Source organism: Neomonachus schauinslandi, chromosome 10 (genome assembly GCF_002201575.2).
Source record: "Neomonachus schauinslandi chromosome 10, ASM220157v2, whole genome shotgun sequence".
NCBI classification, from domain to species: Eukaryota; Metazoa; Chordata; class Mammalia; order Carnivora; family Phocidae; genus Neomonachus; species Neomonachus schauinslandi.
In genome coordinates this window covers 90,424,057-90,436,313 of record NC_058412.1, presented here as the reverse complement: position 1 = coordinate 90,436,313, position 12,257 = coordinate 90,424,057, and the positions used below count along the sequence as shown (strand labels likewise).

Genomic DNA, 12,257 nt, shown 5'->3' with positions numbered 1-12,257 from the left:
AGTCTCGGGAGGGCCCGGGAGGACCTTGGGGCGGGGGGGGGGGGGGGGGGCCCGGGGGGGGGGGGCGGGGGGGGGGAAACGGGGCGGGGCGCGCGGGCTCCGGGACTGGGGCGCGGAGGGCGCGCGGCGCGGGATTGGCGGGCGCTCCCCGCGGGGCCCGCCGCCCGCTCTTCAGGCGGATCAGGGAGAGGCGCGCGCGTGTGCGCTGGAGCCCCCGGCCGCGTCCTCTCCGCCGCGCTCCCGCCGAGCTGCGCGGGCACCCCTGGGCATGAGCGCTTCCCCGACGCTGCCCCCCGGGAGCGAGGAAGAGCTCCAGACTGCCTGGTCCCCAGCGGTCAACGCCAGCTGCACCCCGGCCGGGAGGAAGAGGCGGCGGCGGGGAGGCGGGACGCGGGGGCAGCGGGCATGGTCGCCTTCCAGTGCATCTACGCGCTGATGTGCCTGGTGGGCCTGGTGGGCAACGCCCTGGTCATCTTCGTGATCCTCCGCTACGCCAAGATGAATACGGCCACTAACATCTACCTGCTCAGCCTGGCCATCGCGGATGAGCTCTTCATGCTGAACGTGCTCTTCGTGGCCTCGTTGGCCGCCCTGCGCCACTGGTCCTTCGGGTCCGTGCTGTGCCGCGCGGTGCTCAGTGTGGACGGCCTCAACATGTTCACCAGCGTCTTCTGTCTGACCGTGCTCAGCGTGGACCGCTACGTCGCCGTGGTGCACCCTCTGCGCGCCGCCACCTACCGGAGGCCCAGCGTGGCCAAGCTGATCAACTTGGACGTGTGGCTGGCGTCCTTGCTGGTCACCCTGCCCATCGCCATCTTCGCAGATACCAGGCCGGCTCGGGGCAGCCAGGCCGTGGCCTGCAACCTGCATTGGCCGCACCCGGCCTGGTCAGCGGTCTTTGTGGTCTATACTTTCCTGCTGGGCTTCCTGCTGCCCGTTCTGGCCATCGTCGTGTGCTACCTGCTTATCGTGGGCAAGATGCGGGCGGTGTCACTCCGGGCCGGCTGGCAGCGGCGTAAGCGCTCGGAAAAGAAGATCACACGGCTGGTGCTGATGGTGGTAGCCGTCTTTGTGCTCTGCTGGATGCCCTTCTACGTGGTGCAGCTGCTGAACCTGTTTGTGACCAGCCTTGATGCCATGGTCAACCATGTGTCCCTCATCCTCAGCTACGCCAACAGCTGCGCCAACCCCATCCTCTGTGGCTTCCTAACCGACAACTTCCGCCTGTCCTTCCAGCGGGTTCTCTGCCTGCAGTGCTGCCTCCTGGATGCACCTGGCGGTCCTGAGGACGAACCCCTGGACTATTATGCCACTGCCCTCAAGAGCAGAGATGGGGCAGGATGGATATGCCCTCCGCTCCCCTGCCAGCAGGGGCCCTTGCAACCAGAACCCAGCCACAAGCAGGTCCCCCTCACCAGGACCACCACCTTCTGAAGAGCCCTTTCACCTCCTCCCCAGCCTGGCCACCACAAAAGGGTCTGCTCCACCCTTCCCTGCCAGCAGACTTCCTGCCCCGATGCTCCCCTAAGAGCCACCGCCTGTTCCCACCACAGTCACCTTTTTCCAGCAGTCTGTGTGCTAATCCCAAGAGCATCAAAGCTCCTTTGTTTTCTCCCATCCCCAGGACTCTGGGTTCCAGGAGGACGCCTCCATGGGGCTAGGACTCCTCTGAGCACTGGTCTATGATGTTAATCATCCTTGGACCTCTGACTGTTTTCCTAGGGGTGGGAGGCAGGGGCATGCCAGGGAGGAATGGCCATCTGCCTGTGCCTTGTTACAGAACCTCTGCCCAGGAGAGGACTGTCCAGAGGGTGGAGGCAGCCAGTGCCCTTGCTCTCTGCCGACTCTTTGGCTGTGGTGGGGACATCGCATGTTCAGTACGAGAAGGGAGGAAGGAAGAAGTCTCCAGGCACACTCCCTTTGCTTCCGTTCCTGGGCTCTCCTCTAACTGAAATTTATGCATGACAGTCTGGGGCACCAGCTTTTTCACCCCCCAGGCCCAGTGCCTGCTTGCAGTCACGAGTGTCACTCCAGTTGTCTTGGGCTAGCAGCAGGCTTCCTGTGAGTAGAAAATGTTTGGAGAGTCGTAATGTGAGATTTGTTATGAGGCACAAAACCAGGTCAGTAATAAAAAAGCAGAAAGGATAAATCTCATCTAGCTCCTATGGTGTGATTTTTTGCTTCGACTCTTTGGCATGGGAGCACAAGACCTCATTAAATCGGCAGTTTATATCACAGTGGTGAGTGGGAGGGGAGTCAGGGGGAGGGGAAAGGAGACCAGAGAACGCAGATGGAAATCAGCCCAGATTTTGGATAGAGGAAGCAGCTCGATCACCCACTATTAAAAAATAAAAAATCGCAATTCAGTAAAACATCAGCCAGATGTAGATAATAAACATGTGTAGGCTGAACACAGTAAATGACTCTAACTTTTTGCCTGATGTTAACCCAAGGATAAATTAGCTTTTCTCAAAGGAAAAAGTCAGCTTACGAGGAGCTTTAATCCTGTTTTTTTTTTTTTTATGAAGAAATGCTTGCAGTGCTTATGTGGGGCTCTGGAGTGAAAACATGCTATTAAACATGCGTGAACAGCTATGTGGGGGAGACTCCACCTGGCTTAGCATAGCAGAAGGCCCTTCTGGGTTTGGCTGATCCCATCCAGATGGAGAGAGGAACAGGCGGGGAGGGTGGGGTGGACAGCTGAAGAGAGAGGCCCTTTGCTCTTCAGAGGGGTCAGCCCCCCAGAGCTCGCAGCTTCCTGGCAGGAGGGCTTCGAGAGAAATACACTGGACTTGCCAGCCTAGCAGACCTCGCCTGACTTGAGTCTTTTCAGGCAGCCACCAGGCATCAAGATGGGCACAAGGGGCTTCTAGGAGGCTAAAGAGGATTGAGGCAGGGCCAGGAGGGCAGGGTGAGGCCCAGGGGGACGCTCTGCTTCCACCATGGGCAGGGGCTCCTCACTGAGATCAAGGAAGAAGCAGAACAAGGCTCTTCCCTGCAGTGTTAGGGCCAAGATCAGAGTTTTACTTGATATGAGCAGATGCTTGGTGTATGGGAAACAGGCAGGAGAGCTGACTTCTGGTCCAAGATATAACTATTGTAAGATGCAGGCAAGCAGCTGAACCCCAGGGTCCTCAGAGTTCTGTCGATAAAATCAAGAGGTCTTCCAGTACCAGCACACTGTGACAGAGTTCTAACCTTATGCTCTTTTCCATGTGGCTCTAGATTCCAGCTTCTTCCCTACTGAATGAAAACAAAATTAAAAACAAAAACAACCTTGCTTGAACTGTCTTTGGGTACATAACCATTGGATCCTTGCTCCTCTAGATAGCCAGCCAGCAGCATGATGTGTAGGCAATAATCAGTGTCGATCCAAGTGTGTCCCAGAGGGCTGGATGGGCGAGGTAGGGATGTCGGTCTTTAGGGTCTGCACATTGGGGTGGTCTACATCTGTCTGGCAGAGAAAATGTGTAGCCAATCTGTACTACGTCCTGGAGACATGGCTGTGGGTTGGAAGCTCCGAACTAAGACACAGAACCCCTTGAACTCACAAACATGCATGCACACATGTGCACACACACACATGCACGTAAACACACGCACATGGACCATCCCAAACCTATTGTACCCACCAGAGTTGCTTTGGGCATCTGGAGTAAGTCAGTGCTAGTGTCTGCTGGCTTCGTGTAACTGTAATTTCTTGGCAGTTTTTAAAACTGGAGTATTTCTTTGTTCCCCAGTGCCGGGCAGTGTGCAGCAGGGTGCTCACTGGGTAAATGTGGTTGCCCTCCAGGCTGAGAGCAATGCCGCGAGGGGTTCGTGGCCCTGGCAATGATCTGAAATGGGCAGGGGCTGCTGGGCCTTTGCCTGCCCCCACCCTCGCTTGTGTGGGGCTGGGGTCCTTATCTTCAGTCTCCAACTGTGATTCACACCCAGCAAACTCTCTGCTGAGGAAGATGGGGCGCTGCCCAGGAGTCTTGGCAACACTCCTGCTGGGCTGAGTATTTAAATGCAACGTTTTAAACTAGTTGGTGATGGCTGAAGCAGAAGCAGCCTTAGGCGATAAAAGGAAAAGTCCCTGAGAGGCAGGGGCCCTCCAGCCGCCAGACCAGGGAGCAGTGCTGTAATTTCTGGGAGCCTCAGTTTCTCACGTGAAATATGCACAAAAGCAGGGTGTGTGTTTGGAGTTCTTGCCAGCTGTAAACCGCCTTCTCAAAGGCACTGGAGAGGCACGCTAACTGAGGCAGTGGGAGGGTGAAAGACAACATTCTTCTATGCTGAGTACTCTCTCTATCCCTTGTTAAAAATGAGCGTTAACACGGCCCCTGACCTGGGAGTCATAAATCATGCCTGGAGGGGGCGGGGCTGGGGGCGGAGGGGGCGGGGCTGATCAGTGTGTTCCTCGGCTGCAGAGCCTTCTCGCTTGGGGTGGGGGGGCGGGGGGGGGCGGTTAACAACGCGGCCCTGGCAGCAGCAAGCCCCTCAACAGTGCTGCCGGCCTTTGTAACAGCTGGTTGTCTAAACCCTCCCAATTCCTGAGCAGCAAGATTGCAGTGAAATGAAGTCGGGGATGGAGGCAGCCGGGGTCCTGAGAGCACTCACACATTTCACCTGCCTGGGCGGGTCAGCCAAGCAGCCACGCTTTGACCTGAGTCCTGCTCTGCCGACCCTCACAGCTTTTGGCTTCAAAATGAATGAAAACATTTTTCACCTGGGTAGAAACAGCCTTTGGGCACCCCCTCAATCAGTGAACTTGCCTTGTCTTTTAAAGTTGTCTTTAACTTGCTGTTCAGTGACAAGCCAGGTGTTTATATTTTCTGGATGGTCGGAAGATGGTATTTGAACATGACAGGTGGTCACTTATCGGAATTCTTTTCCTATCTGTCAGCACTATGTCACTGAGCAAAGATGCATACTATTTTCATTTTCAGCTGTAAATTCTTGGCTTCATTTTCATTAAAAACATCATACCTAGCACTCCTGAGATGCCAAAGGCTGATATCAAAGGAGAAAATAACCCAAATGTTCGGCCATGCTACTCAGAAACCAGACATGGCAGCCTGAGCTGTAACTGGGCAAACCCCTGTAAATTTGGGTTTTGAAGCTTTTCTCGGGCAGGCTGTCGGTCATGAAACATCCCCGTCTCTCACCACCCCTTACCCTAGTAGGTGACAGGGAAAAGCCTCAGATTCCTTAAGCACAAATGTCAGAATCCTAAGGCTCTGTCCTTGGTTGCACACCATCAATCAGCACCACACCCCGAAGCTCTACTCTGTGGAGGTACGTGCAGGTGAGTGCTGCTTCTGGCAGCTTCAAGGCACCGTGGCGTGCCTCCACAGACAACACCCCTGTCCTCATGAAGCTCAGAGGTTAGGTGGCAAAAGATGAGCATTAATCAGGGAACCACAGAAATGAGAGTACAATTTTAAGCTAAAATTAGAACAACCCAGGAATGGACTCTGGTTTCTGAGATGATGTACTACAAGAACCTGACATGGTCGTTAGGGCAGGTTTCCCTGATGGAGATGCCCTCCTTCGAAGGATGAGTGAGAGTCAGCCAGGAGAAGAAGGGGGTAGGGTAGAAGGTACAAAGGGCTCAAGGCAGTGAGGACAGCATGTGCAAAGGGCCTGTGGTGGTAGGCACTACAGATGCCCAAGGGGACTGGAACAGAGGACAGATGATACCCAGTCAGCAAGAGGCATTAGGAGACAGACCAGCAGCACCTCATAAGTCCCCTTAAGGATTTGGGACCCTGCCATGGCACAGCAGTGACAAGTTCTAATGAGAGGGTCATTGTTTGCCTGGCAAAGAAACCCATCAAGGGCTCTTGAGTCCTTATAAAGCTGGGGCACTCGTGCTTCTATTTTTCACTAGGAGTTTGGCAGGGGGAACATATTCTTTTCCATTTCAACGTTCATCAACTTTTTTCAACAGGAAGACAGAGTTCCCAATCATATGAATGGATTGGCTTAGTGTCTAACCAGGACAGACACTTTTGAAAATGGGGGAGAACTTAAAAAAAAAAAAAAAAAATCCAAGATTAACTGTCACCTAGAATGGAAGTACTGAGTTGGTTAAAATAAAAATATGGCTTCCTATTATGGAAAGCCACCGTGGGTACTCACTGATGCCACATGGGGGTGCGGCGCCTGGGTCTAGATGGGCTGCCCAAGGTCAGCGTTGGCACAGTGCGGATGTGTGGAGGCCTGGGGAGAACAGACTTGCGGACACACAGACCAGGGACAGAGCACCCATGTAACAGCCCGGTGTGACTGCAGGTAAGCTCCGTGGCCCTTGGAGAAAGGCCGGAACAAGACTACCTACACCTGATTGTGCGGGGGACTGGCCCAGAGGAAGGCTCAGTTTTCGGATGGTGACCAACTGGCAGAGAAGAAGACAACAAGGTCGGTACAGAGAATTGGCGTGTTTTTGTGGTGTTGTTGGTTGTGGAGGGTTTTTTTTTTTTTTTTTTGGTGTTTTTTTTTTAAATCAGGATTTCTTTCTTTTTTTTCCCAAGGTTTTATTTATTTATTTGACAGAGAGAGAGACAGCGAGAGAGGGAACACAGGCAACGGAAGCCGGAAAGGGGGAAGCAGGCTCCCCACCGAGCAGCGAGCCCGATGTGGGGCTTGAGGGACCGTGACCTGAGCCAAAGGCAGATGTTTAACAGCTGAGCCACCCAGGCGCCCCAAATCAGGATTTCTTTAGCCACTCTGAGGAGGCTGTGATTTCTTTTTAATCTATTTTTATTGAAGTATAATTTACATATGGCAAAATTCAATCCTTCTAGGTGCCCAGTACTATGAATTTCGACAAACATACAGTTAGACAGCTACAGTTGTTTAACTGCCACCCCAGTCAAGATGGGGACGATTTTGTCACCACGCACTTCCCTCGTGGTGACCGCGATCCATGCCCTGAGGGAGAGGGCTACCAATAGCATGAGAGGACACGAGAGGACCAGAACTGGGGGCAGTGTGCTCCCTAAATTGAGGGAAGCCACCCACTCTTACTATTTCCAGAGCTCCTTTACCCAGACAGGGTTCCCTCAGCCCATTTACTCAGGAAATGCTGCCCTTTCAACCTCCTGGAACTGAAAAAAACCACCTTGGTCTCCAGAAATCTCTCACCCATAAAGTAGGGGCTTGAGTAAGTCCCTGGGCAAAGTGACAACTTCTCAATGACCTCATAGGCTTTTACTCTGAGCTCTGGAGAGAGAGCACGGCTTCCCCTCCAAGCCAGGGGTTTAGACTCCCTCTGAAGCTTTGCAGAGTGGATACTCCTCAAGACCTGGTGGACACATGATTTCCATTTATCCCAGGCCTGCAGGCACCTTGCTGCTGGGTGGTCCTGTGTTCCCTGTCCCGAGCTCTGGACATTCAGACAAATGAAACAGAGAAGCCGGGACTTGCTCTGTGTCTTTCTCAGACTTTCCCTTCTCCTCGGGTTACTGTTGGATTTCTGAAGTCCCACCTTTGGAAGAAGGGCAAAAATGTTTGAAGTAAGACAGGAATCACATTCTGGCAAAGAATCACTGAAAGTGGCACTTTTGGTTTCAATCACCATTTCAAGACAAATTTAACAATGTGTGCTCCCAGGACAGGGGTGATGGTGTGCTCAAGATCTCCAGAGTCTGTGGGAGACTTTAATTCTCAATGAATTAAAAGGAGTTGAGGCAAGAGGCAGAAGGAAGAGGGGAGGATTCAGGATACTGTGGCAAAGCCCCTCTTCCTGGCTGGGTGACTGAAGGAAGGTCTGCTTGGGAGTCCAACAACCCATGAGTAAGCAGTTGGGGCCAGTCTCAGTGTGAAGCCAGAAGGAAGATTCCAGAAAGACAACAGAAAGAAGTTGTCACATGTTCAATATGTGGAAGAGAAGAAGGTTCATCTCAGGATAATATCAGTCATGATATGTCCCATTAAAAAAAAAAAAAAAGATTTATTTCAGGCAGAAAGTCAGAAAAAACGCCTGGCCTGTGGCCCTGGGGGCATTATATCATCATGGACCCCAGGATGGAATCTTGGTGTTTTCCACTGGGTCCTGAAACCCTTCTGCGACTTGCTCCCCTGTCTCCAGTGGGTGTGACTTTGAACTAATGCATCCCCAGGGTTCTTTTGTCTTTTGTAATCACACTTTCAAAACAAGCTGAGAAGGATTTTGATTCTGTTAGAATCTGATGTTAAAAAAATATTTCATTTCTCTTGTGAGAGGAAATCAGTTGTTTGCCTACATCTGAACCTGCTGACCAAAATAAAAAAAAGGGAGAAGGACTCTCTCAAAACAAAAAGAGATAGTGCTGAACCCCGGACACATGTTCTGACAACGAAAGGAAGAGCTGGGCGTTGCCTATATTATTTTATGAAGAAACGCCTGAAAAGGTCAGGGGATGTGTTTTCAGATGAAGTCGGGTACCCCCCACAGAGTCTTGACCATGATGAAAATGTGTTTTTATATGTGCTTTGTAACCTCGGTTTTCCCTAAAGACATGAAATAATAATTCACCCCCATTTAATATGAGACCAACAGAAGCCCCCTAGGTTAGAACTTGGGGATCTTCTGTCACCTGGGCCTGTCCACAATCAGAATGGCAGACCGAGGCGCCTCAGGAAGGAGTGTGGCAGAGCAGGGCTTTGGCCCAAGGAGTGTGAGTAGGCAGCACCGTCATTCCCCTTTGCACACACCTTCCTTACTTCCTTATTACACCCTCAAGCTCCACCCCTAAAATTGTGGCATGGGATTCGTCATCTTTCTTTTTTGTTTCTTTGCACACTCCTGGTGGGCTGCCAGGAATTTTGGCAGTGTGAGTCCAGAACATGGGGCCAATGGGCAAGGTGCTGGGAGACACAGGAGCCAGGTTTCACTGAAACCTGTTTGCCAAAGGTTAAGGGAGTCAGGCAGTCTGGTCAAAGCTTAGAAAAGTTCATCTTTGTGATTCAAACATGAAAACATAGGCTCCTTGGCGTGGGGAGACCCTGCAGGGGGTGGGGAGGGTCAGAGAGGAAAGAAGCTTCATCTGGTGTGTGCTCACAACTCCAATGGCAGTGAAGGGGAGTGGCCCGAGTGGACCTTTCTGGTGTGACAAAAATTGCCTCTATGTTAACAAGTCAGGAAACAACAGATGTTGGCGGGGATGCGGAGAAAAAGGAGCCCTCCTACACTGTTGGTGGGAATGCAAGCTGGTGCAGCCACTCTGGAAAACAGTGTGGAGGTTCCTCAAAAAGTTGAAAATAGAGCTACCGTATGATCCAGCAATTGCACTACTAGGTATTTACCCCAAAGTTACAAATGTAGGGATCCGAAGGGGTACCTGCACCCTGATGTTTATAGCAGCAATGTCCACAACAGCTAAACTGTGGAAAGAGCCAAGATGTCCATCGACAGATGAATGGATAAAGAAGATGTGGTCTATACATACAATGGAATATTATGCAGCCATCAAAAGGAATGAGATCTTGCCATTTGTAATGACGTGGATGGAACTGGAGGGTATTATGCTGAGCGACATAAGTCAATCAGAGAAAGACATGTATCATATGACCTCACTGATATGAGGAATTCTTAATCTCAGGAAACAAACTGAGGGTTGCTGGAGTGTTGGGGGGTGGGAAGGATGGGGTGGCTGGGTGATAGACATTGGTGATAGTATGTGCTATGGTGAGCGCTGTGAATTGTGCAAGACTTTTGAATCACAGATCTGTACCTCTGAAACAAATAATGCAATATACGTTAAGAAAAAAAAAGAGAGAGAAGAAAATAGTAGGAAGGGAAGAATGAAGGGGGGGAAATTGGAGGGGGAGACAACGGGGGACTATGGACTCTGAGAAACAAACTGAGGTTCTAGAGGGGAGGGGGAATCTTCCTTCTGGCTTCATACTGAGGCTGGCCCCAACTGCTTACGTCATGGGTTGTTGGACTCCCAAGCAGACCTTCCTTCAGTCACCCAGCCAGGAAGAGGGGCTTTGCCACAGTATCCTGAATCCTCCCCTCTTCCTTCTGCCTCTTGCCTCAACTCCTTTTAATTCCTTGAGAATTAAACACTCTAGGAGGGTTAACCTGGTGATGGGTATTAAGGAGGGCATGTATTGAATGGAGCACTGGGTGTTAGATGCAAACAATGAATCATGGAACACTACATCAAAAACTAATGATGTAATGCATGGTGATTAACATAACATAATAAAATAAAATTTTAAAAAAATTTTCCTCTATGTTGATGATGGTGCTAGTTCCAGGAATGTGTATATTCTTTAGAACTTACAGATTTGGTCACCAAAAAGGGTGAATTTTAATGTATGTCAATTATATTGTGATTTTTTCTTAAAAAAAAAAGAGTTAAAATAGAATGCACTACCCACTATCTGGGCCTAGCCTGCTCTTCCTGGCACTCATGGTCCTAATGGTCAGAACATTCCAGGCTCACAGATTTTCATTCTTTTGGCCCCTAATCAGTGATCAGACACCACTTAGATACTTAGGAGCTTAGGTTCTTCTTTCTCCCCACAGGGAAAGAGGAAGATGAGCAAACGTGCATTTTTTTTTCTGATGGAGAGTTCCCCCAAGTCCCCGCACTTTAGGGGATGATGCCACCTTTCCTCAGATGCAGGGGGGCAGCTGACCTTGTTTCTGAGTGTGGGGGGGTCTCCCATGTGTGGCAGGGCCGGGAAACTGAGTCACAGCAGAGTCTGTGACTCTCTTGGGGGGCATTTATGTGTCCACCCCAACCAGCCCCCTCGCACTGCCCCAGTGAGGTAGATGGTTGACAAAGTTTAGAGATTTGCCCAGAGCCGCCCATCAAGAGTTTGGACAGCTGGGGCTGCTAATCATTTTCAACTGATGATTCCTTTCTCTTTTGCAGGTTCCTCTTTGGTGTTGCTACACTTGGGGGCCCCATGGGGCAGTTGAGGGTGAGGGTGCGGGCAGTGCCGCCTTTCTCACAGCACCAGGGGCTGCCTGGGCTGGATCCAATTTTCTCTTTCTCTTTTGGGCCCTGAGAAGACAAGCAGGGCACTTTGGGGTATATTCTCTCCTTCTCTGTGGCCTCCCCGGGAGCACAATGGAGGGGATCTCTGCACCCCTATGCCTTAATGGGCTTTGTGAGCAGGGGGAAGAGAACTTGGAGGCAGGATTTTACGGCTCCTGAGGGGCTGCTTCTCACCCTCTGCAAACATCTCTCTCCTTAAGGATCCCCCAGATCCCACCAGGATGCTCCCTCAAGGGTGGACAGCATCTCTTCCAAATGACTGCACTTTGCCTGGAAAGAATACTTTCCACTTTCTGCACACCTTGGATTTGCTCTCAAGACAATTGAGATCTCAACATAATCACTTGGAAACCCTGTGGCGTGGCACTTGCTAGCACCCCACTTTACAGCCTTACAGGGGCTGCATGGTGCCCATGGTCATGTGACCACCTGGTGTCAGGCTGGGACTCAAATCCAGGTGTATGTGACACCCACACCCCTTGTTAACCCTGCTGGATGCTTACAAGGGAAACTGTCCAGGTGTCTGCCCATGGGGACATGTGAATAAGCCTAGAAGTGGCTGTTATATTCCCAAACAATTTTAGTACAGAAATTGAATACTAGTGTGTTCTTGTTAAAACTCTTTGAGTGGCACGCTTGCTTCTGGGATAGAACTCACTCTTGATAACCTGACCTGGAAACTCTTCTCCCTTCCACTCTTACCTCTCCATTCGATCTCTCCAGCTCCATCTTGGCCACCCTCCCTCTTGTTCACCATGCTTCATGCCCTCTGCCAAGACTCTTCCCTGCACAGGGCCTTTGCACATGCTGTTCCTTCACCCACACTGCTTTCTTCTCCACTCTGAATTTGACTAACCCCTGTTCCTCCTTCATGTCTAGTGTTAAGAGACAGCTCTTCAAAGACACCTTCTTTACTCCTGCAACCTAAATCCCACTGCCCTGTTGTGCTGAGCCTCTCCTCCCCAGCTCCTACTGTTGTTTCTAAGTTAAATACAGTTTGGGGGCAATTATTTGTTTCATATCTGTCTCTCCCACCAGAGTGTAAGCTTCTCAAGGTAGGGGGTTGTTACCATGCCTATCACCAAACCAAGCACAGAGTACAATCTCAATAAATACTTGCCAAACTAGTCCAACAAAAGGGGCTAGATCTGAGGAAGGGACAGATGCCATTTAACTCATAAAATCAAATTCTGGCTTGGGAGAAGATATTTGCAAATGACATATCAGATAAAGGGCTAGTATCCAAAATCTATAAAGAACTCATCAAACTCAACA

The 12,257-nt window shown here is 50.9% G+C and overlaps 1 protein-coding gene across 1 annotated transcript; it reads left to right on the top strand.

Moving 5' to 3' along the window:
- The first annotated feature begins 268 nt into the window (after positions 1–268).
- On the top strand, positions 269–1,434 carry SSTR4 (somatostatin receptor 4). The gene is given in 2 exon segments (XM_021700727.1): positions 269–356; positions 359–1,434. Coding segments are annotated over 2 exon segments (1,164 nt in total).
- The last annotated feature ends 10,823 nt before the right edge of the window (positions 1,435–12,257 follow it).